General features: G+C 47.5%; 1 protein-coding gene across 3 annotated transcripts in view; it reads right to left on the bottom strand.

Moving 5' to 3' along the window:
* Nucleotides 1-26,839, bottom strand: part of SPECC1 (sperm antigen with calponin homology and coiled-coil domains 1) — a 184,632-nt gene that overhangs the window by 25,731 nt on the left and 132,062 nt on the right. For all 3 annotated transcript variants that reach the window (XM_059668459.1, XM_059668460.1, XM_059668461.1), the window contains 3 exons: nt 26,285-26,366; nt 22,934-23,090; nt 16,803-16,905 (listed from right to left, as the gene is read on the bottom strand). In XM_059668459.1, the coding sequence (XP_059524442.1) occupies nt 16,803-16,905; nt 22,934-23,090; nt 26,285-26,366 (342 nt within the window). The remainder of the gene's footprint in view (nt 1-16,802; nt 16,906-22,933; nt 23,091-26,284; nt 26,367-26,839) is intronic.

Below are 26,839 nucleotides of genomic sequence, written 5' to 3'. Positions count from 1 at the left end.
CGGCCCAGAGAAGGGGGCTGAGATCCAGTATGGACCAGGGAGGCGAAGGAAACCCCGGCAGGAAGGAATGCACACGTGGAGAGCGGCTGTGAGTCTTGCTGAGCTTTGGGCAACGGTCCTCAACGCTCACGATGCAGCCTGACTCAGGACAGAAGGAAGGAGAAGAACATGAACACCCGAGGGCTTCATAGGATCCCCTCCTTTTCCCAGTTCCCACGCAGCTGAATCGCAGGGTTCATCAAAAGAATAACAGAGGAAATGGACAACAGTCAACAAAGCATTCGACAAGGATGTGTCTTCAATTAGCTTCCTGAATAAAACCGACTGATCGCTGTCCTCCTTGATGAGGGTGCTGGGTAGGGAGAGTCCTGTCTCTAACCCTGACGCTAGCGATGCGGGCACACTCACCTCCTGAAAACCCACTGAGCAGCACACTGCTGTCACCCCTCAACCAGGGAAGGGGGAGGGAGGGGGGAGAGAGAGGAGAAAGGAAGGAAAAAAGAAAGGGAAGAAAAAAGAGGGGGAAAGAGAGGAAAGAAGGGAGGAGGGAAGCAGAAAAGAAAAACAGGCAGACCCTGGTCATCGTAGGGACTGAACGGGCTGTTACAAAGAACGCTACTGCTATGGGACTGTGTGCTCTAAGGGTCACTGGGAGGAAAAAGCACAGGGAGGAGAAAAAGAAACTTGCTGATTCTTTTCCCAAAGGAGATGGTAGTTACTCACTGAAAATTATCTTTAACTTTCTTAGGATATAAATACTTCCGAGATATTTCTGAGTGAGAGCAAGTTCTGGGGAAAGGAAGTCTCGTATGTAAAAAAAAGGTACCATTCCAAGCATCTCCCAACAGGCTCCGTCTCTCAGAGTGCTTAGGAGGAACCGTGTGAGACAGAACACGGCCCTCCCTGAGCCGAGGCCAGCTGAAGGGCGCTGGGAAGCCGACCATGACCCTGACCACCCAAGAACCTTCCCTTAGGAAGGCTGAGACTGGGACAGAGCCCCGGAGGGTGAGTGCAGAGGCAGCCCACTTAGCTAGCGCCCTGGACAGAAGCAAAGCAAACCCCACCGCCCACAGCATCTGCTGCTACAAGGCTCATCTGATTTGCCTTTGTTGCCTGGAAACACCAACACTGGGTGGAAACAGCCTCCGCCAGAATCAGGAACCTATGCAAATGAGATGACATTTAAGCTTATTTCTTCATCTTCTTTTTGTGTATATTTTCCAATTGTTCTACAATGACCATGTATTACTTTTAATTAGGAAAAGTAATACTTATTAAAATATTAATGTCATTTATTGTCCTGTAATTAATAAGAATCTTAATAATTGTATGTTTCAATGTTGGAACAGACCCTGGGGTAGTGCCCTCTTGGTTTTCTTTTTCCCAAAAATAGGTCTGAGGAAGAAAAGTAAAGACTTGACAATAGATGAGGGAAGGAAGCTGCAATTAAGAATGTGCTGGAAAGGCAGGCCGCGACCTTCACATTCCCCTCTGATAGGTCAGAGGTGCTGGGTTCTCTGAAATCTCCCAGCTCCTCTGGGACCCAAGCTGGCCCAGCGATCACTTGAAGGCAGAGAAGTTGGGGACTCCCAGGGTGAGGTAATAGGAATGACCACACTCCTGAACCCCCTCTTGGGGAGCCTGGGCTTCGTATGTGGATGTCCGCCCGCCAAGGGCAGGGCTTGCTGAAAAGAGCCTGGTCAGCCCCCACTGTCCAGCTTCGAGCCGTGAGCGGCCCCAGGCAGGGCAAGGGCCGGGCAGAGGGGAGTCAGGCCTCAGCTGCGGATTTGTGAGCGAAAGAGGCGCCGCGGTCTCTCCACACCACTGCATTGTGGGGTAGTTTCTCAATCAGCTACAGTTAACTTCTGAGTTGAGGTTACTTTCCTTGCACTTCCCTTAACTTGTTCATTGGCTGCAAAGGGAGAACGGAAACCTTTTGTGCCTCAAGCAAATTACTTTGGAATTAATTGCTTTGAAATTCCTTTCCTCTTCTGACCCTACTCATATTATCGCTTTAATCAGTTATTTCATCAAGTCTAGAAACTTCTGCTTATTTATTAAGAATTTTTAAAATGTGGCCCTACTCAATGTAATTAATGAAATAACTTCTCCTCTTACACACGAGCTACAGGCCCCGCTCAGGCCTAAGGCACGACTTGTGCTCTCCATCCTGGAACGGAAAGTGGGAGAGCGGGCAGGAGGGGGCGGCCTTTCCACTGCAGCTCCGCGGCCGCCCGAGGGCACCCACCTTCACTGTTACTCTTTCTCAGAACGACCTTGGCTGTGCTTACTGGTTTGTCTTTCCAGGTGAATTTTCACTTGTTTTAAGTTCAAGAATAAAGACATCTTGTTGGGGTTTTCACTGGAATTGCATTAAATTTAGAGATTAATTTAGAATAATTTATTTCTTTTTTATTTTTTATATATATTTTATTGATTTTTACAGAGAGGAAGGGAGAGAGATAGAGAGTTAGAAACATCAATGAGAGAGAAACATCGATCAGCTGCCTCCTGCACATCTCCTACTGGGGATGTGCCCGCAACCCAGGTACATGCCCTTGACCGGAATCGAACCTGGGTCCTTTCAGTCCGCAGGCCGACGCTCTATCCACTGAGCCAAACCAGTTTCGGCGGAATAATTTACTTTAAAAAAATGATTCTTCCTCGTTTGATCCCCGTTGAAGGAATTAAGGGTTGAGGCCTGAAAAAGAGTGGGCCCAGCCCCACTTACACCCGTGGTGAGGACCAGGAGTGAGTCCGAGGGAAGGACAGAACAGTCTGTGGATGGAGCTCTTTAACGACAATGGCTGCTCGTCTCAGGACCTGCAGGCGGACGCCGCACAACCCCTCCCTGGAGGCAGAACCCACAGGGCGTTGCCATCAGAAGAGTGGCTGCAGCTGTATCTTTCCCGCTTCCTTCTTCTTCTCCTCACAAACACTGGGGTCCCCCGTTTCCTCCCTGGTCTGGTTTCGCTGCAACTGCCCCGCGTCCGACGCCTTCTAAACCGTCCAGTTAGGCCCACACACACGCCAGCGCCCTCGCGCCGCCCACAGATGAGTGCTCAGCCTGGGGACGCGGGTCCTCCACAGCTGCCCGAGCAGCCTCTGCGCCCCTCGGCCTGGCTCCCAAGACTCTCTGCCACGGCCAGGCCCCAGGTCAGACCCAGGCCGCGCCCCAGATTCTGGAAAAACACTCTTCTGCAATTGTCTCCGCCTGCTTTCCTCCACAGCCTTTCTGTTGAGTTGATGACCTCATTTTCACTATTTTCACTTGTCATCTTGCCTTACTTTTTCTAAAAAAGGTCATGGTCCCATGACTCTCATCTTGCCTGACTTTTTCTAAAAAAGGTCATGAAGATATGCTGGTTCCACTCATCCTAGAATGATCCCATCACCCACTTTCTAGGCCCAGTAATCCGTGAGCACCCTAAACCCACCTTCTCCTAGCTGAGATGCTCTATCTCTCACCAGTCACCCAAGGAAACAGGAAGGAAACTCCCAGGTCAGCTCTCCAGGCGGAAGGTGGAGCCAATCGTGGCTTAGTGGGCAACCACAGCCACCAGCTTCCTCTGGCCTTTGCGCGGTGCCCAGGGGCAGACACGGTCACGCAGCCTGGTCCCTGGCGCAGGCTCACCACACAGTGGAGCAGGCGGGGCAAGACAAGCCTGAGTCTGGAACGTGGAGGCCTGAAAACACTGCAAAGTCTGTTTTTTGTTTCCTTTGAGCTGATCATCTGATTGAATACAGCCTTGGCAGCTGAGAGGCAAATCCCTCTGGGGAGGAAGAGATGGAGTTGCCTAGCGCCCCCTCCCAGGCCCTCGCCCCCTCCCAGGCCCTCGCCTGCCCCTGCAGCAGCTGTGACTGCGCCTTCAGGCAGGGCCCACTCTCTGGCTTTCAGTCTCCTCATCTAATGAAGCAGCTGCGAGTAGGAGTGGTTTTGAAATGAGCAGCGTGGAACCTGTCTTCCAACCACAGTATCTGCAGAGCTTTTGCTAGAGTTTGAGAACCACAAGATACAATGATTTTTTGCACTCTTCCATATAAGCCTTACCCTGCATCGTCTGATACAATAGCCACTAGCCAATATTTAATTTTAATATTAAAATTAGCTTAAATTAAGTAAAATTTAAACTTCAGTAAGCCACCTTATACGGGCTTAGGAGCCACATGTGGCTAGGGGCTACCACATGGGACAGCACCCCTCTGCGCGAACACACACACACACACTTCCTTCCTCTTTTTATGCAAACGGTAGCACGCATCCTGCTTTCTGCCTCCACTTAGGAGATCTAATGATAGGGCCTTCACAACACACAGAACGAGTGAAGCTCAGAGACTAAGAGATGGATTATGAAACCAGACAGACCTTGGCGATCACTTCCTAGTTGTACCTGTGTGATCGTTGACATACCCTCTTCATGCCATGGTTTCCTCGCCGGTACAGTGGGCATGGAGCAGGCCCCTCCCAGGACTGCAGTGCACATTACATGCACAAGTCACATGGGAAGCATCTGGAGCAGCACCTGTCATATGGTGAATAGTCAAGAAATACTAGCTCATTTTTCACCATCAGCTACTTCGCTCCCTTCTAATGGTCACGTAAAGATCATCGCAGAATGGATACGACGGGCTGCCTACGCTGTTTCCAGTCGTCTGTAACGACTCTGCACACACGTGGGATGAATTACGCCGGCTTCTACCAAACTGGCCTCGAAGAGTCCCCCACCTGTACGTTAGACACCCCACCCCACAACATGATGGCTGCTCACTCCCTACACGTTCCTAGGAGGATCCACAGAGGTCAGAGAACTGCGTGGTTCTTGTCCACGCTCTGATGCTCCAGCATTCCAACTGGAATATTTTTAGTAAGGGAGAATCTGTTTTAAGGGAAACAGCGCTTCCATATTTTTGGATGTGCTTACTACGAAAATAATACTGCAAGGGGCCAGAAACAGAACGCTGGGGAACCAGCTAGAACTGTAAGAAATATGCGCCATGCTCTGTTAGCAGGATTGGTTTATTCTGATTAAAAAGGGCACGTTCTACCCTGGCTGCAGCTGCCCTGGAGGTGCAGCCTTCCCCCCATTTGGAGCTGCCTGTCATCATGGAAAGATGAACAACTGAGCTGCAGAAGCCACAGTCGCCAGCCATTTGAAGTTCCCCAGTCCGTTTTGCACACCCGCAGGCCTTTGCAGACCTCCAGCCTGCTTACCTGTTCACTGCCCACCTGGCACTCCCTTTAACTGTTTCCCCTGTAACCCCAGCCCTTGCACATCACCAAGCCCTGTGAAGGCCCCTAGTCCTTTTCATATCTGTACACGCCCTTTGCCATATAAGCAGCTGGCTAACCGAGGGCTGCAGAGCAGATTTCTGTGGCTAACCTGCTCCTCTCCCATACTGCCGGCAATATTGGAATAAATGCTCATATATGATTCAACCCTGTCTCTGCTTAATTGGCTCGAGTAGTCACAGGCAGTATGGACCCATTGTCTGTCCAGTTACAACACATGAAAACTAAATAATTTGTTCTACAGAATGTAGTTCCAAGACCAAGTTTAATTTATGCTGGACAATCTTCACCTCCCACTTCCCAGAAAGACGGGATTCAGTCTCTGAAGTCATACGTCTGTGGCTAGATAACGTCTTTTCCCAGATGAACATTTCATGAATAAGAGAACAGCACAAACACCCTGCAGATGCTCCCAGGCTGTGACTGCTTACATAGCCCTCATGCTGTCCTGGGGGACTGAGAGCACTGAGCGAACTCTGGGCCCATCGCCCCAGAGGACCGGAGAGGGGCTTGGCGGCGGAGGCGCCACACTGCAGCCCGCTGCTGGCCTCGCTGGCCAATGGCCCGGAGAGGGGAGGGAGGGGGTTGGGAGTGGGGAGAAGACAAAGCTCTGAAATCAGCCTCAGGAGAAACACTCTCACCCGGCTCCATGTGGAAACCTGCTTTTACTTCCTGAAGCTGGCAGGACACCTAACACTCTACACCAGCCGTGGGCGAACTACGACCCGCGGGCCGGATCCGGCCCATTGGAAATGAATAAAACTAAAAAAAAAAAAAAAAAAGACCGTACCCTTTTATATAATGATGTTTACTTTGAATTTATATTAGTTCACACAAACACTCCATCCATGCTTTTGTTCCGGCCCTCCAGTCCAGTTTAAGAACCCATTGTGGCCCTCGAGTCAAAAAGTTTGCCCACCCCTGCTCTACACACATGAAAAGTGTGTGCCCTGGCCACATCGGGATGCCGATTTTTCCTTTAAATAGTCATCTCAAGGCAGAAGACTCTGCTAACTCGTGTCAAGACCTGTAAGTGGAGTCTGCTCTCTCTAAAGCTGGCCAGGTCCCGCCCTCAGTTCCCCAGCGTTTCCTTAGAATTCAGCAGTCAGTGACTCCCTCTGCCTCCAGGGTGGCTGGGCTGAGCCCTCCTGCGGGATTCTGGTCTTCCCAGATGTGCCCGGCGCTGGGCCTCTGACCAACAGCCACTCCTTCAGGGCGAGGGGTGGGGTCCCTGCTGTCCTGCTCAGCCTAGGCCCAGCCTCCATTCCAACCTGCTTCCTGCCTGCTCCCCTCTTACCTCCGGTCCTTCAGCGCCTACTTTATGATTTAAAGAACTCTGGAGCCCCGTCCTGGGTGAGCAAACACTCTCCCTTTCCTTCAGGCCATGGAGGGTTTGCTCTCCCAGGCCTTCCCGTAGTGGTGCTTGGGGTGGAGTGGAGGGGACTGCCTTCTGTACCACTGAGACAGAGAGGAAAAACAGAGCAGCTACCTTCCCATGTGAGAAAGGAGACCCTCCCACAGACTGCAAACATGGGTCTAGTTCAGTCTGCAGGGCCGTGCGACGTTTCAAAGCCACGGTGGTGAGTGGTCTGCAGAGCTGTGCTTCTGGGAGACTGGGGCGGCCCTGCTGTAAGTTCACCCAGGAGGACCCACAAGGGTGCTGAATGGCTGAGGGACTACAGTGCAGATGGACCGCAAGGACGCGGTGCTAAGTGAAATAGGCTGGACACAGGAGGCCAGATGCTGTGTGACTCCACTCAGATGAGGTCCCTGGAATCAGTACATTCACAGAAGTGAAGCAGAAGGGAAGGTGCCTGGGCTGGGGGCAGGGGGCGGCGGTGGTATGCTGAATGGGGACAGAATTTCAGCCAGAGGAGATGGAAAGGTTCTGGAGACGGAGGGAGGTGAAGATACTAATGCCACTGACATTAATTCCACCGGCTTCTTTAGCTCTACATGTTAAAACTTTGATTTTGATGGAAAATGAATACTCCAATTTGATAAGAACTGACTGTAGCTTTAAACTTCACATGATCACCCATCTGCCACTCAGATTCTTAGGCAAGGATGTCTGAGCTTCCCCACCTTCAACCACATGCCTCACCAGGTAGGTGAGAAACTCAGGAAAAAGAAAACCAGTTATAAAAGTATACTAAAAAATTGCCCTAACCGGTTTGGCTCAGTGGATAGAGCGTCAGCCTGCGGATGGAATGGTCCTGGGTTCAATTCGGGTCAAGGGCATGTACCTCAGTTGCGGGCACATCCCCAGTGGGGAGTGTGCAGGAGGCAGCCAGGCAGCCGATCGATGTTTCTCTCTCATCGATGCTTCTAACTCTCTATCCTCTCCCTTCCTCTCTGTAAAAAATCAATAAAATATATTTAAAAATATGTTTAAAAAAAAGTATACTAAAAAATAAAATAAGGTAGCTGAAATAAGACAAAATATACACTAATAAGCTACAAGAAATGTGAATGGCTAAATCCTGTTAGAGGAATTTTCAGGTTACACATAAAGCTAAACTATAAGAAGCACACCTACAGCAAGCAACGCAGGAAAGACTGAATAAAGTATAATGATGCATCACGCGATAAAAGCCGGACAGAAATGGGACAGTGATATCAGTATAAACATGTACACTTTTAGTCAAATGGTTTAACCGATATAAAAGGTAAAACCTACCAAGAAAATGTAAGAGCCACAAACCCTTAAGTCTGGTTTCAAAATATCTAGAGCAAAAACTCTTAGAAATGAAATGTTTTGACAAAAAACACAATCAAAGGAAGAGACTTCAACGCACCTCACTCGGATGTCAATGGATCAGCTGGCCACACACTGACGCCCCCCTCGGGCCCAGCGGGCCTCACCAACAGCGCCGGCCGTCTGGGTCATGCGTGCTGGGTCCCGGGACACCACGTGGGACCCGCGTTCCCTCCGTGTAACTAGGCGGTCCTTGCAAAGGCTTATTCATACAAAGGGCATGCGGTTCAAGGAAAATGTAAGCCGTCACTTCTCGGTAACAGGAAACTTCCATTTTTTAAAAATATGTTTTTGTTGATTTCAGACAGGAAGAGAAAGGGAGAGAGAGAAACATCAATGATGAGAGAGAATCATTGATCGGCTGCCTCCTGAATGCCCCCTACTGGGGATCAAGCCTGCAACCTGGGCATGTGCCCTGACTGGGAATCGAACTGTGGCCTCCTGGTTCATGGGTTGATGCTCAACCATTGAGCCACACTGGCCAGGCAAAATAGAAACTTCTAAATGAGAGGTTCCCCAACTTCTCCCAGGCAAAATTTCAGGAAAGTCCAGGCTGCCATTTCTCAGAGGCAGCGTCAGAGTCTTGTGCCCCAGAGTGTGACAGGTACCTCCTGGCAGAGAGCCGATCCCCCAGGCGTGCTGGAGAAGGAGGCAAACACGACTGAACTTTTTTTGCTATGTCCACGTGATAGGGTTTGTTTGGTTGGTTTTTTTTGCTTGCTAACATTATAACCAAAAAAATCAGGTCTTATTAACACAAAACTTCATTCACACCTAAACCAAGCAAAAGCAAGTCCCTTTATTACTAGCAGAGATTCCCCCAGGAACAATATGCCATACTAGATAGCACGTACAATGACTAAGTTGGAATTCTGCCCCCAGGAATCTAAGAATGGTTCCTCAACGAGGAAATTAACATATAATGTAATACATACATAGTTCATAAATGGGTTAAAAGAGAAAACACCTTATGGATTGCTCAACAAATGCCAAAAGTAATCTGATACGACTGTCCTATTTCTGGATTAAAAAATATATGTATATCTATATATTCTATATAATAAAAGGCTAATATGCCCTAGCTGGTCTGGCTCAGTGGATAGAGTGTTGGCCTGAGCACTGAAGGGTCCTGGGTTCGATTCCAGTCAGGGGCACATGCCTGGGTTGTGGGCTCAATCCCCAGTGGGAGACATGCAGGCAACAGCTGATCAATGATTCTCTCTCATCATTGATATTTCTGTATTTCTCTCCCTCTCCCTTCCTCTCTGAATCAATAAAGATTCAGAATATTCGGGAGAAGTTGGGGAATATTTATATATTTTTAAAAAGGCTAATATACAAATAGACCGAACGGTGGAACAACTGAACCACCAGTCACTATGACGTGTGCTGACCACCAGGGGGCGTGCGCGGAACATGGCGGGTGTTGGCAGGGGCAGGATAGTGGAGCAGGTGAATGGGGCGCCAGATCAAGGCTGGTGGCTGTCATCGGGGAGAGCATCTGGTGGTTACTGAAAATTCTTTGCTCCTGTGCGCCATGGTCCTGCCCGGCGCTCGCACCCAGAGCCGGCGCTGGAGCTGGTCCTGATCGCTCAGAGCTGTCAATGGGTGTGAGCCACAGCTGCCAGCCCCAATCGCCCCTGAGGGCTTCTCCGCCTCCCCCTGCTCCTGAGGAGTGATCGGGGCAGCCGCTGCCATTCGCACCCACTGACAGCCCCAGGCCTCACTCGCACCCGCTGCTGGCACCGGCCCCAATCGCTCCACACCGTCAGTGGGTGCGAGTGGGGCCGGCACCATCAGCACGTGGGAGTGGCGGCAGTGGGAGCAGAGCTGCTGGCAGACAGGGGACCAGGGGCCATGGTGGGAGGGGCAGGGTGGGGGCATGGAGGATGGGCCAAGCCCCGCCCCTATGCTCACCCCAGCCTCGCGGCCCACAGTTCGTTTCAAGGTGCACAAATTTGTGCAATGGGCCCCTAATGTATATGTATATGTATATGTATATGTATATGTATATGTATATGTATGTATTTGTACATATATATTTAAATCCTCACTCAAGGATATGTGTTTTTTTTAAATATATTTTTTTATTGATTTCAGGGAGGAAGAGAAAGGGAGAGATAGAAACATCCATAATGAGACAGAATCATTGATTGGCTGCTTTCTGCAAGTCCCACACTGGGGATCGAACCCAGGCATGTGCCCTTGACCGGAGTCAAACCTGGGACCCTTCAGTCTACAGAACGATGCTGTATCCACTGAGCCAAACTGGCTAGGGCAAGGCTATGTTTCTTATTGGTATTTTTTTTTGTTTTTTTGTTGTTGTTTTCTTTTTTAGAAAGAAAGGAAGAGAGAGAGAGAAAGAGAGAGAGAGAGAGAGAGAGAGAGAGAGAGAGAGAGAGAGAGAGAAACATTGATTGGTTGCTTCCCATATGCACCCCAACTTGGGATCAAACCTGAAATGGTATGTGCCCTGACTGGGAATTGAACCTGCTACCTTTTGGTGTGTGGGATGACACTCCACCCAGTCAGGGCTGAGAGTTAATACGTTTAAGGTCTAACAAATTCTGAGACTTCCAGGTAAAGTTGGCAGATTGGCTCAGTTGGTTGGAGTGTTATCCTGTACACCAAAAGCTTGATTCCTGGTCAGGGCTAAAGCTAGGCTGTGGGTTCGATACTGCTGGAGTGCACACAGAAGGCAACCAATCGATGTATCTCTCTAACCTCTCTCTCTCTCTCTCTCTCTCTCTCTCTCTCTCTCTCTCTCTCCTTCTTCTTCTTTCTCTCTAAAAATCAAAACCATATCCTCAGTGAGGATTAAAAAAAGATTTTGACATGTGCTATGACATGGATGAACCCTGAGGGCATTATGTTCAGTGAAATAAGCAAGTCACAAAAGGACAAATACTGTATGATTCCATATATATGAGGTGCCTAAAGTAGTCAACTTCATAGAAAGAGAAAGTAGAATGGTGGTTGTCAAGGGAACGGGGAGTTGTTGCTTAATGGGTACAGAGTTTCAGTTTTGCAAGAGGAGAAAGTTCTAGAGATTGTTGCAAAACAATGTGAGTATCCTTAGAACTAGTGCATTGTACACTTAAAAATGGTTAAGATGGTAAATTTTGTTATGTTTATTTTACCACAATTAAAGATTTAAAAATTAAAATGATACAAGAACATGATGGCAGAAATAAAACATTTAATAGATTTGGAAAGATGAAGTTAAGGAAGTGTCTCAAACAAAACTGCAAAACAAAGAAACGGAAAAAAGTTGAAAAGAGATATAATTAGAGGACCAGGCTAGGAGGAGTTCCGGAAAGAAAACAGTAGAAATCACCAACAAAATCATTTAAGAAAACTAAGTCATGAGTTATCTTATTGAGGAGGTGCAGCGAGGGCCTGGCGGACGAGGCCCATCGCCCTGGAGTTTTAGAATGTGGACCAGCCAGGGTCGCCTGCAAGCCCTGGAGACACCACATTACACACAAAGGACTGGGATGATTCTGTTGTTGCTGCCACACTGGAAACTAAAAGGCAATGGGGCAACGCCTACAAAATTATAAAGGAAAATACTTTATGGCCTAAAACATTTTATCCAATGAGTCCATCAAGTGTCAGGATAAATAAAGATGCAAAGTCATAAACTTTTATCTTCCATGAGTCCTTTCTCAGGAAGATACTGGAGGAACCAAAACAAGAAAGGAAAGAATAGGACATGGACACAGGATCAAAGACAGCGAGAGACAGAGGCATAAAGGGACATCCCAGCACCAGCCGAGCACCCGCCCAAGGGCAGCCGAGCTGGAGAGACTGCCTCCCGGTGAGACTGGTGCTCTGCGTAAACCACGCCCTGTGCCACCCAGTCAGGCCCAGTGTGCCGCTCTCATCGTGTTGGGAGTGGTGGACACCCTCCTAAAACCCAAGTTAGCAGATGCCAATCAAGGCCGACGCTGAAAACAGCCTCTGTGAGGACAGCCATCTCAGGCCTGTCACTCACTCTCCTGTAGAGAAATAAGCTGCCAACAGCCTCTGAGTCCTATGTTCTAGAGCAGCCGTGGGCAAACTACGGCCCGCGGGTCGGATCGGGCCCGTTTGAAATGAATAAAACTAAAAAAAAAAAAGACCGTACCCTTTTATGTAATGATGTTTACTTTTGAATTTATATTAGTTCACACAAACACTCCATCCATGCTTTTGTTCCGGCCCTCCGGTCCAGTTTAAGAACCCATTGTGGCCCTCGAGTCAAAAAGTTTGCCCACCCCTGTTCTAGACCAAGCATGTCAAACTCATGGCCCATGGCCAACATAATGGTATGTAAGAAACATCTTAATAAAAATTTCATAACTTAATTTTTACAATATCCAGTTATACATCATCTATATATTAAAAAGCCTAATATGCAAATTGTCACCTTGGGAGTTTGACCAGGAGTTTGACCAGGAGTTCGATCACTCGCTATGACGTGTGCTGACCACCAGGGGGCAGTGCGGAATGAAGGAAGGCCCTGGCCAGCAGCTGGAAGGCCCTGATCGGCCCTGATCGCCCTGATCGCCGGCCAGTCCCAGGGACCCTACCCATGCACAAATTTCGTGCACCAGGCCTCTAGTTATTAAAATACAAACTACAACGTTCGCTAATGACTGATTACTATAATCGTGTTGCATTCATTCCCCTTACACACCTTATGTGCAGGTGCACCATTTCTCTCCACTAATACTAGCAGCAAATATTTTAGCAGCCGATGGCCACGTCATTAGTCTTGGACTGACTTGTTTGGTGTGCGCAACAGGAAATATTTCATTTTCGGAGAACAAGAAAAATAGGTTTATTTGCGTTACACTTATTAATTTGTGCAGTTATTCGGTGTCTGGTAAGTTAATGTTCAAAAAAATATTAATTTTTATTAAAATGTTCTATTATTTTATGTTAATGATGACTCATTTATTTCAGCCCTTTGTATTCAGCAGGTTTCTATTGAAATAAACCTACATTTCTATGAAAATTGAAGCTTTTGGTTTTTTGCGGCCCACATACACTTAAACCTTGTTTATTTGGCCTGTGTTAGCCTTTGAGTTTCACATGCTCCCAGTTCTCCTTCCAAACTCTTGGGAAGAGGCGGACTGGTCAGCTCAAGCTGTGCACGCCCGTGAGGGCTGCTCCTCTGGCCTGTGCCACAGAGGAAGGTGGGAGGATCTCCCCCGTCCGCTGTGTAACAACTTCACTGGTATTTCCACACCCTTTAGTATTCCTCACAGCTTCATACGTGCACATACAACGGAGAATGGGAAAGGGGTTCATAAGCATGGGGCTCAGGAGATACAGCTGAGTGGATTTATGGATTGCCAAGAGCTGATGGTACGTCCACCACAGCTTGCGAAATAAAGCCTTTCATCTTTACTTTCCAAATAAACTCTACTTGCCTTAGCATATACGACAATAACTCGTGCCATTTAAAATGTCTACACAGCCCTGACTAGTTTGGCTCAATGGATAGAGCGTCGGCCTGCGGACTCAAGGGTCCCAGGTTCGATTCCGGTCAAGGGCATGTACCTTGGTTGCGGGCACATACCCAGTGGGGAGTGTGCGGGAGGCAGCTGATCGATGTTTCTCTCTCATCGATGTTTCTAGCTCTCTATCCCTCTCCCTTCCTCTCTGTAAAAAATCAGTAAAATATATTTAAAAAAATAAATAAATAAAATGTCTACACAGCCCGGCTGGCGTGGCTCAGTGGTTGAGCGTTGACTTATGAACCAGGAGGTCACAGTTTGATTCCTGGTCAGGGCACATGTCCGGGTTGTGGGCTGGATCCCCTGTGTGGGGCATGCAGGAGGAAGCCAATCAATGATTCTCTCTCAACACTGATGTTTCTATCTCTCTCTCCCGCTCCCTTCCTCTCTGAACTCAATAAAAATACAAAAAATAAATAAAGTGTCTACATAAATAAAATGTCTGCTTAAATCACTGTGTGTCATAAGCAGCTGCAGAAGCTGAGACGGTGGGTGAAAAGGGGCCTCAGCAGAGTAGAGGCCAGTAAGGACATTCACGTTTACTGAGAATCTATCTTTATGATGAGGTCAGAAGAGAACCACTTTCATGACAATAAAGAAAACAAAGCATTTTACATTCTTTGAATTGTGCATGTAGTTCTCAAGGGGCCTGTCTCCAGAAAGAAAACAACTAGAGCCCCAAATGGCCTGCACCGCGCAGGCCGCTTGCCCTTGGACGCGCATGTGCGAGTGCTCGCCTGTGGGAACGCGGAGACAGAAAAACAGAACTTGGCCAGCTACATGGGTGCTCTTTCCAGATGCAAAATAAGATTTGCTTTGAAGAATACAAAGGCTGCTTTTTTCTCTAACAGGGAAGAATATGTAGCTCCTAGCTAATTGGCTAAAAGCAGGTTCCAAGATAACTTACTTATGCCTTTGTGAGCGCTAGCCCCTCCTAGACCATTTCTTGCAACAGAAACCAAACGAATTCAGATAAATTTTTAAGTCTCTTGCTATCTGAACATTTGCTTCTTACAATCAGAGATGCAAGAACCAAATGTGATGTGAACAACAGGAGATACTGTGCACATATTTATCTAAGGGAGGGGCCAGTCAACTTCCCTACAGGCCCAGGTAGAGGAGAGTTTTGGCTTTAAAGGTTATAGTTTTACACTCCCGTACAGTTGCAGTATAAAAGCAGCTACAGGCAATGAGTGAGCGACCAGGTGGCTGTGCTCCAATCAAGCTCATTTATGAAACGTGTGGTTGCAGGACTTAAATCCAGTGTACCAGACATTCCTCTATTTCATTACCTCAAGTGGCAGAGCTCTGATGATATAAAACATTCATTTTTACAGTCTTTAAAAAGATGGGCCAGGCCAAAGTGAAAAGATTCTGAGTTATAGTATGTGCAAATCAGGGTAAGGACATTATTAGGGAAAGTGTCACTTTTTCTGAAAAAGTTTTATCAGTCATTTATGTTTATAGTTTAATTAAAAAGATGCTGTTATAAAAATTGACTTGCCACATGGCTATGAAGTGGCCAGCAGAGAGGTGGACGGGCCTACCCTGCAGGCCCCCAAGCCCGTTCTGCACACTGTGATGCCTTAAGGTGCCTTGTTCTTCCAGTTTCAAAGTTTCCTCAGAAAGATCTGGTTTAATTATCCTGTACTAGAGGCCCGGTGCACAACCCGGGCATGTGTCATGACCGGGAATCAAACCGTGACCTCCTGGTTCATAGCCATGCCAGCCAGGTGAGTTTACCCTTTTAAAATGTACAATTCAGTAGTGTTTAGTACAGTCACAGGTCATACAACCAACATCACTAATTCCAGAACATTTATATCACCCCTAAAGAAACCCTGTGCCCAGTCACTTCCTGGCCTCCCTCCCTCAGCCTCTAATTTACTTTGCCCACACTGGACATTTCATATAAAGGAAACCATATGGTATGTAACCTTTTGGGTCTGGCTTTTTTCCTTTAAAAAGTTGCAATTAAAATATTTCTTTCTGTTAAAAACTTACATGTTCATTGCAGATAATGAAAAATTCACAGGAAAGCATGAATAAAATTTAAGTACTCATCCAGTGATAACCGCTGTTCATGTTAGTATAACATTTAGATAAATTACTTTTACAGAATTGGAAGCATAATATACTGCTTTAGAATCTGTTGACTTAATATAATGGGCACACTTTTTCTCGTTCCTTTAAATGTATTTGCACAAAGCAAGATTTTTAAGCTTGATTCCCCTATAGTTAGAAATCTGTATTATTTCCAGTTCTTTAAAAAATAACTTTAAATAAATAAAACTATAATCAACTTGTTCAAAATTCTATCTTCATAGGCATTCACAGTTACTTTCTTGAAACACGATTCCTGAGCTAAAGGGCATACTCATTTTTGAGATTCCTGACACATACTTCCCTCCCCAGAGGCGGCATTCATGCACACCCCCACCAATGGTGGAGCAGAAATCTCATTTTGATCATCTGATCATTAAAATACAAAATCCTCCCAAAATGGCAGGTGCAATATTACAGTTTAAAATTTCACTTTATAAAGTTCAAATGCAGGCAAAACTAAATTAGCACGTAGGGGTGCGTGCTTTTGTAGAAAGCTCCGAGGGAGACAACCGGGGGACAGCTGTGTCCGGCGTTGGGAGGGGCTGGGGACGGGCGGTGCTGGATTTCCGCATGTGAGTGAGGCTGTTCACGAAACTGTGCTGATGCACTTTATCTTTGTGTATGACGGCTCCTGATAAAAAAGCTTACATTACATCAGATATTACTTTCTTGTCTAACTTTCACAGAAAACACTGTCCTGGTAAACGGAAATTCCTAAACTAAATGCAAACAACTCTTAGCAGAGAAATGCTGAGGGCTCAGCGAGGCAGGACCTCGATGGGAATTAGGAAAAGGGTCCCTTTTGGGAAGAGGATTCCGTGAAAGCTGTGCCTTAGGTCGGAGCGGCCTGCTGGGTGCTGCTGGGGAGGGTACCTCTCCTCTGAGCAAAGAGGAGGAGCCCTTCCACAGGACACGCAGTTCTGCACTTCAGGATGCGGCGAGGTCGCTGGAGTGCAGACTGGCTCCCACCCCACCGGCCTCCGTCTGGAAACCTCTGGGCGCGCACAACAGCAACCCTGGCAGCCCTGACGGATGGCAACGCCACGCACACTGGCCTAGACGAGCACAGGAATACACAGAACACACACGGGCTTGGACGGCTAGTGGCAGAGCTGCTGGGAAGCAGGTGCACACCCCTTACCGCGTAGCCTTCTGTCTTCTTCTGGCACCATTTCAGCAGAGCATTGCGCTTCGAGCCGCCGTACTCCCGGGCCAGCGCAGCCAGAGGGTCTCTCCTTTCCACACTGGTTAGAGAGAGGAGCGCACAGTAAAGAGAGGGTGCTAATGTTTAGAGCCCTCAACTAGGTAAGAAATAAGTAATCATATTAGAAAGGCAGGAGTCTAGGTCATTTCAGTAAGCTCCAAAGAAAAACAACCAAATCAGTCACGTTAGCAATACATTTTTATGTCTCAGGGTATGAAAGAAAAATAAGATTGTCTTTCTTGACTATTAGAAGTCTATAAATAGGTTTTTAAAAATGTTTATGTCCACCTGCTGCTCTTGCCATCTAGCCTTTTACTTATTTACTTAAGTACGGTATCATTTTAATGAAAGATACCTACAGAAAAACCCGCGTGGCAGGGCCCCACTTACGTCTGCGTGTCACCTAACAGGAAGGTGAGAAGGGCATTTAAAACACTGGACTGGCTGCGTGGGGAGATGCTGGGAATGGAGGTGAAAGGCAAGTCTGTAACCATTACTCAAAAGGGGGCTTTCAAACTCCACAGGAGACTCGCCTGCTCCTCCGTTCTTGGTGCAGTCACTCAACTCTGAGCCCCATTTACCACAGGAAGTGATCTTCCAGGAGCAAGGGCTCAAGCGCCCGTCCTCGATTTTCCTATAAACGTCTACGGCAATGTTATGCTGCCTAAAATTCCCAAATACTGAAAGGGACTTAAGGTCACACGGTTTCTTCCATGAGGCAGCCAGGGAAGGGGGATTATATTCCCATCCCACTGGAACAGCCCGCGATTTCCCGGCACCGCGTGCAGGAGAGCAGGGATAGGGCAGGGCCTCTCTGGAGTGTCAACTGTCGCAGCGACAACGTGAGAGCAGCAGGATTTACTCCTCGGCGTGTGCATCACCACGGCACAAGATGTTCACAGCAGTGTGGTGGGCAGTCAGACAGGCACGAGGAGAGCAAGGACAATGGGCCCGGTACAGAAGGTCTCCAGGGCAGAAAGGCCCCGGTGCCTAGCAAAGGCAAACTGGGAAAACAAGGACCTCACCCCCAAGTGACTTTCCTCCCCAGCATATCCCTGGTCATGCCGCTCGGACCCTCCCCTGACCTTTCCTCCCGTGGCATGTCACTAATCATGCGTAGACCCCCTTGGAGGAGGAACAAGAGGCCAAAAAGTGGCTTCATGCAACTCCGTGTGGGCCCTTGCATGACCAATCCCTTAGCGTTAACCCCTAGGGATAACATCAGTTGTGTTTCTGCTCCAGGCCCAGAAAAGCAGCAAAACCAGACAAGTGACTGACCTTAGGACCAGCTACAATGACAAATGACCCCTTGCCCTGGTGCCAACCCATCAGTGGAGACCATGACCCTGAAAGGGCACACCTGGAAAGGTGACAAATATTTATTGAGCTCCTCCCCTGGGACTTCCCCTGAAAGCCCTTAGGATGGAGGACCAGCAAGGCCCTCTCTAGGGAGCACTGGTTTCCCCACTGGTTTCCTTGCCTCTCTCCTCCTTGAGCTCCAAGGGCCCTTCGTCTGCCTCTGTAACTTGTTTCCTGCCCCTTCTACAGCTCACTTATTCTGCCTCTGTGATTGTCTAAATAAACTTCCTCTTACAGTTTGAGTCTTGGCTCTGAATTCTTTCTTAGCCAGAACTCAAGTACCGAGGTTCCTGAACCGAAGTCCAATCTCTGGTAACAACAGCAGCACTTCTTATAATAGCAAACACTGGAAACAACCAATGTACATCATCAGGAAAATGGATAAACTGGGGATATTTACAGAATAGAATACTATATAGCAATAAAAACCCAATGAATTACAGATGTATGTAATAACTTGAATGAATAGCAAGAACATTTTGAATTAAGAAACTCCAACAATGTTTTTATGTTTCCAAAGTTGCAAATATGCCCTGGCCAGGTGGCTCAGTTGGTTGGAACATCATCCCAGACACCAAAAGAGTATGGGTTTGATTCCTGGTCAGGGTACATATCTAGATTTTGGATTTGATGCCCGCTTGGGGCTAGTATGGGAGGCAAAACTCTCTCACGTTGGTTTCTCTCAACATTGGTCTCTCTCTCTCTCTCTCTCTCTCTCTCTCTCTCTCTCTCTCGTCCTCTTTTTCTAAAAATCAATAATATAAATATCCTCAGGTGAGGATTAAATAAATAAATTTTAAATATGCAATTTAACTGATATACTATTTGTATTGTCTGGGTACACAAAATACATGGAGAAACTGTAAAGAAAAACACACAAAGTTCAGAATGGTGGTGACCTTGGAGGAGGGCGAGGAAGGGACAGGAGGTGCTGCAAATGGCAGGGGCTGATGGGAAGTTCAAAAGTGTTAATTTCCTTTTCCTGAGCCTGGAAGGTGGTGTCCAGGTTGCTCTCCATCGGGTTGATATTCCTTATACCTTACACATATTTTATTATTTTGTATCCATCCAATATTTAATAAAGATATTATACATGATTTAAAAGGAGTAATGGGATGATTCTAGATCAGGGGTGGGCAAACTTTTTGACTTGAGGGCCACAATGGGTTCTTAAACTGGACCGGAGGGCCGGAACAAAAGCATGGATGGGGTGTTTGTGTGAACTAATATAAATTCAAAGTAAACATCATTACATAAAAGGGTACGGTCTTTTTTTTTTTTCGTTTTATTCATTTCAAATGGGCCGGATCCGGCCCGTGGGCCGTAGTTTGCCCACGGCTGTTCTAGATCTAGACTGTGACAATCTGCATCAAGGTAGGGAGGTTTTAAGGAAAACTTTATACTTGAGTTAAAGTTTTCTTGTATAATGTGATGCCTGCCTTTCCTTCTATTTGACACATCTGTAAACTCAAACCCACAAGTTTCTGTTAGCTATGAAGTTCTGGTGATGCTGCCTGTGTTTGCTGTGCCTGGCCTGGGCTTACTCCATTTCCTAGAGATGAATGTCTAGGCCTGACAAACGAGGGAAGACTGGAATGAGTATTTGGGAAAGAGTTTCTGTATAAATGGATGACTAAACATTTACCAAACAGTTTTCTTTTAAAAACAGAGCTACCTAGATAAGATTGCAAAAAAATTAATAATAGGATGAGAACTTCCAAGGTAATTTGTATCCTGCCATTGGTTTGTCTCAGTGACATGAATATAAAAATAAGTAACTAATTAATTTCACTAATTTAAGCTTTCACGATTAAGGGTATAGTAAAAATAGCATATTAATACACAAATAGCCTTTTTGTATGCAGTTCTGGCACAAAGAAAAGAGCAACTGGAAAAAATAAAATAAAGTATAAAAGACCCATTTCAGAATAGCACTAATTTTGGTCCTTAAAACCTGTTTTGATTATTTCAATCTCTTGCACATAAACAAGACTGATATTTAATACCTGGAGCTTTAAATTAAACCTCTGAATGATATGCCTTCATTTATTTGGCCCAAATTATGACTACACCCAAAGATATGGCAAGAGCTGAACTTACTCAGACTTTCAAAAAATCCTTTTATAATATTAATAATGGTAGTTGCAATGTCTGTTAAAAAGCCATTACTCCTAAGATAGCCAATTCTGTATACTCATTTTCCTACCTGTTCTTTTGTTTGTTTGTTTTTTATAATTTTTTTTATTATTGATTTCAGAGAGGAAGGGAGAGGGTGAGAGAAATAGAAACATCAATGATGAGAGAGAATCATTGATTGGCTGCCTCCTGCATGTCCCCTACTGGGGATCGAGCCCAAAACCTGGGCATGTGCCCTGACCAGGAATTGAATTGTGACCTCCTGGTTCATAGGTCGACTCTCAACCATTGATCCATACCAGTCGAGCTATCTACCTATTTTTTGTAATATATTTTATTGATTTTTTACAGAGAGGAAGGGAGAGAGAGAGAGAGAGAGAGAGAGAGAGAGAGAGAGTCAGAAACATCGATGAGAGAGAAACATCGATTAGCTGCCTCCTGCACATCTCCTACTGGGGATGTGGCCGCAACCCAGGTACATGCCCTTGACCGGAATCAAACCTGGGACCTTTCAGTCCGCAGGCCGACGCTCTATCCACTGAGCCAAACCGGTTTCGGCTTATTTTTAACATCTACCTATTTACTGAGGGAAATGCAATGGGTGTACCACAACACAAGAAGTTGAGAATGACATAAAAATGTAACACAAAAAATTTAAGATCCACTAAATTACAGTCTTAATAAGGGCGAAGGCATGCTGCTATGCACAGTGAATTAAACACCCAAATGAGTGGGAGATGCCTCAGGCGAAGAAAGGGGGTGCTGATGCCCCCAGGTGTTAGTGAAACCTTATGCACAGTTTGCCCTGGAAGGAGAGGTGCTCAGGAGTTCAAGGCCGCAAGGCACACCCTGCGGCTGGAACCTTGGCGGCATCAGAAGCGCCTGCATCAAGCTGCAAAGGCAGAGGAAGAACAGGCTTTGCTGACTGAGGGGCAGGGACATTCTGCACATGGGGGGGCGGGGCGGGGGCCTAGCTTGAGGAGAACCGGAGACGGGTGGAATGTGGACCCACGCGGAGGTGTCTGACACGGCTGCACAGGAAGCACTCAGTGTTCCAGAGGCTGACTCCACGCGGAGAAGCAGGACATGACGGAGGGGAGGCGGTGGCAGATTTGTGATAGCAAAGACAGCCTTTCGTGCCCACCCGGCGGTCTCTGCCCACTCCATCGCCCACTCCAGCCCTCAGCTCCCGCTGAAGCACCCGCTAAACAGCCTTAGCAATACCCCTCCCATTTCTTGCAGCCACTGTTTACTGCCCCACTACCACTACACACATCCAAACCAGACCTCCACACACTTGGTGGCTCCCACTGCTTTACCAAAACGAGTGCCAGCATCTGATGCTGGGCTTTGCACTGTGGCTCCCATCAGCCTTTCCTGGTGTGACGTCCTAAGGACCCACCTCCCAGCCCATACTGGCGGAAAGCCTACCACACATGCGCCCGACTCCCCAACCACTGCAGCCGGCGGTCCAGTCTCACTGACTAACACCACGTCCCGGCTCGTGCCAGAGCGCGGACCCCTGCAGGCGCCGGCAGAACTGCTGCTTCCTCTCCCCGATTTCCTGGTCCAACAGCAGCACCGAGCACCAGCTAGCTCCTTGTCCCACAGCCCTCACGTCACTCTGCACCTATTGTGCAGAGCCTCTCCCTTGCTGAAGGCAGGCACTGGGTCTTAACTGTTTTCATCCAGGAAATATGTGTAGAAGTACAGTGACCATTAAGTGATGAGGAATGACGTGCTTCTCACCACTCCAACTGCTCTGAAGCCGAAAATGAAGAAACCTGTATAGACTCCCTCTCCCTTCCTCTAAGAAAGCCAACAGGTTTTAGAACAAATAATAGAGAGAGTCAATAAGCCCTGAAGCCTCAGATGTTACTCCAGACCAGATCTCTGGACTGCCAGCACAATCCCTTGGGCAATAAAAATGAAAAAAACTCAAGTTGCTGAACACCATACTCCCTAGCTTTGAGTCTTCTATTGAATCCCCAAGGCTGAAAATCAGCTTGAGGATCAAGGGGGGGCAGGGAATGATGAGGAAAATAAGACATTTTTTGGGGGGGAGGGAGCTAGCAGCCTGACTCTGTACCTAGCTAATCAATATCCTTAATGCACATTCCTGTTAGCCTATAATCTAGTCACTGCCCCTTCCCTAATTACTTGGTCTTGCAAGACCTATTTACCTAAATACTTAGATTTTACAGAGGCCATAAACCATGAACCATACACAACCCCCAGAGGGGGTTATCAGTGCTGGCGCCATCCCAACACATGGGGCTTTTTGCAAAGCCCGCGAAAGGTCCGGAAGTCTGATCCTTATTTGGAGGACAAAGAAGCCAAAGGGTATAAAAAGAAAACTTCTTCCATATTGGTTTTCTCAGAATTTGGAAACAGGCTCCCCTGAGTCACGGTACTAGTACATCTGGATATAAATGGGTTTTCCTGTATCTCCGGGTACTCCTGTGTATTTTTTGGTTGCCTGGTAAATTCTGTAACAAAAGGCATAAACGAAGGAAGACCCAAGGGCATCGGCCCACTGTCTATCCGATTTCTCACTGTTTATAACGTGGTACCTGAGTTTGCTGTGTGGCCTCAAGCCCCCGGTGGACGTGCTCAGCAGCCTCGTGCTTCCGAAGCCCAGGGCCGGGGGCCTGCTCAGCGACTCCAGGGAGGGGCTCTTGCGGAGGTAAGGGTCTGGCTTCAGGTCGTCAGCTCTTCCCTTTAGAAGACCTGTGTGCACAACAACACGATCACTACTCCCGAAGGACAGGGTCTGACTGGTCATCGCACTTTTTAAAACGTGGTACCTGAGTTTGTACAGTACAATTCTCCTTTTATTCCCAATACGAATAGATAACAGATATAGTTTCTGGATAAGCAATAAAAATGCAAATAGGGAAGTGATCTTTTCTGGAAAGGATTGCTCAGGCAGGGATGACTATATAATTCAAAGGGACTAATGCCAAATTATCCCCTTTTAGAAATCATTCAGAATTTCAAGACGCACCAGAGCGCTGGGCCTGCGCCCTTATCAAGAGCCTGTGCCACTGCACAGGTCAATGCCCACAAAGCCAGCTCTGTCCTTGAGGCCGGTACTCGGTTTTCACTGATGGGCATCTGAGAGGGGGCTGGTGGGAAGGTGCCTAAGGGACCATCAGGTCACAGGTGGCAGCAGGCAGAGCTGGGAACCAAGAACGACAATTATTTCACAGGTGAAAAAGCCTGACTTTCTAAAAAGAAGCAAAAGGAAGTCTTTTCAGGCTCCTCTCTGGTGTCACATTCGTCTGAGTCAAAACAGGTAACAAAACAGGCTGATTCCAGCTGGCATTTCTTAATGGGCCCCAAGGCATCCGGCGGGAGAACATTCTGGGCTGTCTAGTTTGTATTTACAAAGGAAAGGGGAGCTCAGAGAATGAAGCAACCTGCTCAGTGCCACAGGCGAACCCTCAGTCACCTCCTTGGGCACCTTAAATAGTTGTGGAAGAAAATACTATTTGTATACCTAACAGCCACCAATTATGGGGAGCTGGAAGAGCAGGGAAAAACAGTGTTTACACCACTAAAGAAAACAACAAAAACACACATTAATCCCATTTCTACAGTTTCTGATGACTCAGTGTTGTCCAGCCTAAAAGCAAGCAATTTTCACATGTAATCCTTCTTGGATAGTAAACAGAAGCACCCGGCAGACAGTGCCAGGTGGGGCAGACAGTGCCAGGTGGGGAGCGGGGCGTTGCCAACGAACTAGTCACTCGGAGGCAATGGCTGCTGTGGTCTCAGCGTCAGCATTTACCTGGTCAATTAGAAGGCTTTCTCTACACAAATGGGAATTTTAAGGCTGGAAGAACGGAAAAGACACAAATATTGTGACCAAAAGCTCACCTACTACACTTGAAATGGTTAAGATAATAAATGCTATGTCATAGGTATTTACCACAGTTAAAGCCACACGTGCCTATGACGCCCAGCACTGTGCCTGCAGGCAAGCTGCTCCCGTCACACCGCTCAGCGCGTGCAGAAGGCAAGCCGGCAGGCGCCCAGTGCTCTGCTCTGACCTCCCTCCATTCCTCAGAGGGTCACTCGGTTGGCACAGGAATAGCAACCTGCTCTGGGCCTCACTCACCTCTTCTCTGTTTTTCTCACTTTGCCAACCTTGGACTACCCACTGGTCCTTGGTCACCATTCCCTTCTTCCTGGCATCATTACTATGAAGCGAAATCCTTTGTAAACCTTTATCATTTATTTATGAAGCTGTGAATCAGAGCAATCACCAGCCTCATGACCGAAAGGCCACACTGGGGGAGAAAATGAGGAAAACTCGCATCCTGGTCCTGGAGCCATTTAAAATCAGTGTGGCCCTGTCTCCATAGGGCTGCGTCTCTCACATGTCAGTGCAGTGCACATGCCCAGGTAACCTGAAATTCTCGATGTCAGTATTTATCTCAGTCTAAAATCCTTAATTCCATAAACAAGAAAACAGAACTCAGAAGGGAAAAAATAAGGCAGTAAGGTAAAAGAATTTACAAAGAGTGAAACTTATCTCATAAAAACAACTATTTTCAGAATTAAATCTGTCCACGTGTGACCATGATCCAAAAGAAGTGCAGTAGGAATGTACTTTTATTCACACCATGTTACAGAAGTTCTATCTTAAGAGCAAAGGACTTCTACCTATGTGACCGATATCTGGCTTTCTCTGCTTCCGATAGGCACTAGTAAATAGCCAGTTAGTGTTCTTGTCATTTTTGCTTCCTCACAACAGTGGCCACGCAGACACAGAGATAATTGGCTCAGGTGTGTAGTCCGGACAACCTTCACATGCTGCTAAGGTCTCTGTCCTGCAGGTGAGCCGATGTGCAGAGACAGCGGGCCCGGTGACAAGAGCGACCGTGCTGCAGCACTAGGCCCCGGGGCCAAGTCCACTCACCCCTTGCAGCCGTCTACTGGGCAGACAGCCTTCTCTGCACTTTGGAGAGGAGGGAGCACCGCAAAGAGGTGGCATAACATGGCCACAGCCAGGCTGCAGGTGGAAGTGCCGGGCTCAAACCCAGCAGCCCCACTCCTGGGTCCCCTGTACCTGAGTGCCCCATAAACGTGTGCCCTGTAACCGTGCCCCATAACTGTGCCCCATAACCGAGTGCCCCATAACCGTGTGCCCCGTAACCGAGTGCCCCGTAAACGTGTGCCCCGTAACCGAGTGCCCCGTAACCATGTGCCCAGTAACCGAGTGCCCCGTAACTGAGTGCCCCGTAACCGTGTGCCCCGTAACCGAGTGCCCCGTAACCATGTGCCCAGTAACCGAGTGCCCCGTAACCGTGTGCCCAGTAACCGAGTGCCCCGTAACCGAGTGCCCCATAACCGTGCCCCGTAACCAAGTGCCCCATAACCGAGTGCTCCGTAACTGAGTGCCCTGTAACCGTGTGCCCCGTAACTCTGCGTGGCTTTCAGCGGGGGAGGCATAGCAGGAGTGAACATGTGACACTGAGGACTACAGCTACAACCAGCACTTCCTTGTCAAGATGTGACTTTCAACAATACGTGGATGAGGATTATTCTCAAAGACAAAAATATCTCAAAAGTCATATTTTAGAAATTATGGAAGCAATAGACTGTCAGAATCAGATCTAAGTTTTTTCTTAAAATACTTTTTTTTGTTTTCCTGAAATTCAGTATAAAACACACACACACACACACACACACACACACACACACACACACACACCCAGCTCCCCCAGCCTGACGCTGCCCCGGAGCCCTGACGGAGAAGGGCACCGCGCAGGAAGCAGGCTCTCACCCCTCATCACACACCCTGAGAGCTTGAAATCGTCTGGAATAAACGCCATGGACTATTTTTCTAAGCTCGGTTCGTGCTAAGAAAAGTGAACCCCACAAAAAAGTAAGTGATCATGTTGAAGACAATTTACCTGAGAGGGGCAGGTCGGGAAGGTCCAAGCGCTGGGCCACTCCTTTGCTGGCTGGGCGAACGCCGCTGTAGGTTGAGTGCCTCTACAAAACCAAAGGACACAGCAGCACAGGTGAACTTGTGACATCAGGACCAGCTCAGGCCAGGTGTGTGCACACATGTATGTACACGGGTTCTCAAGCTCATCCGAATCACCAGGTGGAGCTTTTACAACAACGTATTAGTGTGAAAAGATAATAAACACACTTGGCATGATCCTCAAAAGGTCCAGAGAAGACATAGCTAAAAGGAAGTCTGCCTTCCCTGTTCCTCTCCCTGGGGGTAATCATTATTTTATTTTTTAAAGAAGTTTTTATTGATTTTAGAGAGAGGAAAGGAGATGGAGTGAGAGAAATATCAATGATGAGAATCACTGATTGGCTGCCTCCTGTACACCCCACACTAGGGATCGAGCCTGCAACCTGGGCACGTGCCCTAACCGGGAATCCAACTGTGACTTCTTGATTCAAACACTGAGCCACACTGACTAGGCAGGTGTAATCATTATTAATCAGCT

The sequence above is a fragment of the Myotis daubentonii genome, chromosome 16, assembly GCF_963259705.1.
Source record: "Myotis daubentonii chromosome 16, mMyoDau2.1, whole genome shotgun sequence".
NCBI classification, from domain to species: Eukaryota; Metazoa; Chordata; class Mammalia; order Chiroptera; family Vespertilionidae; genus Myotis; species Myotis daubentonii.
This window is presented reverse-complemented; position numbering and strand designations above follow the sequence as displayed.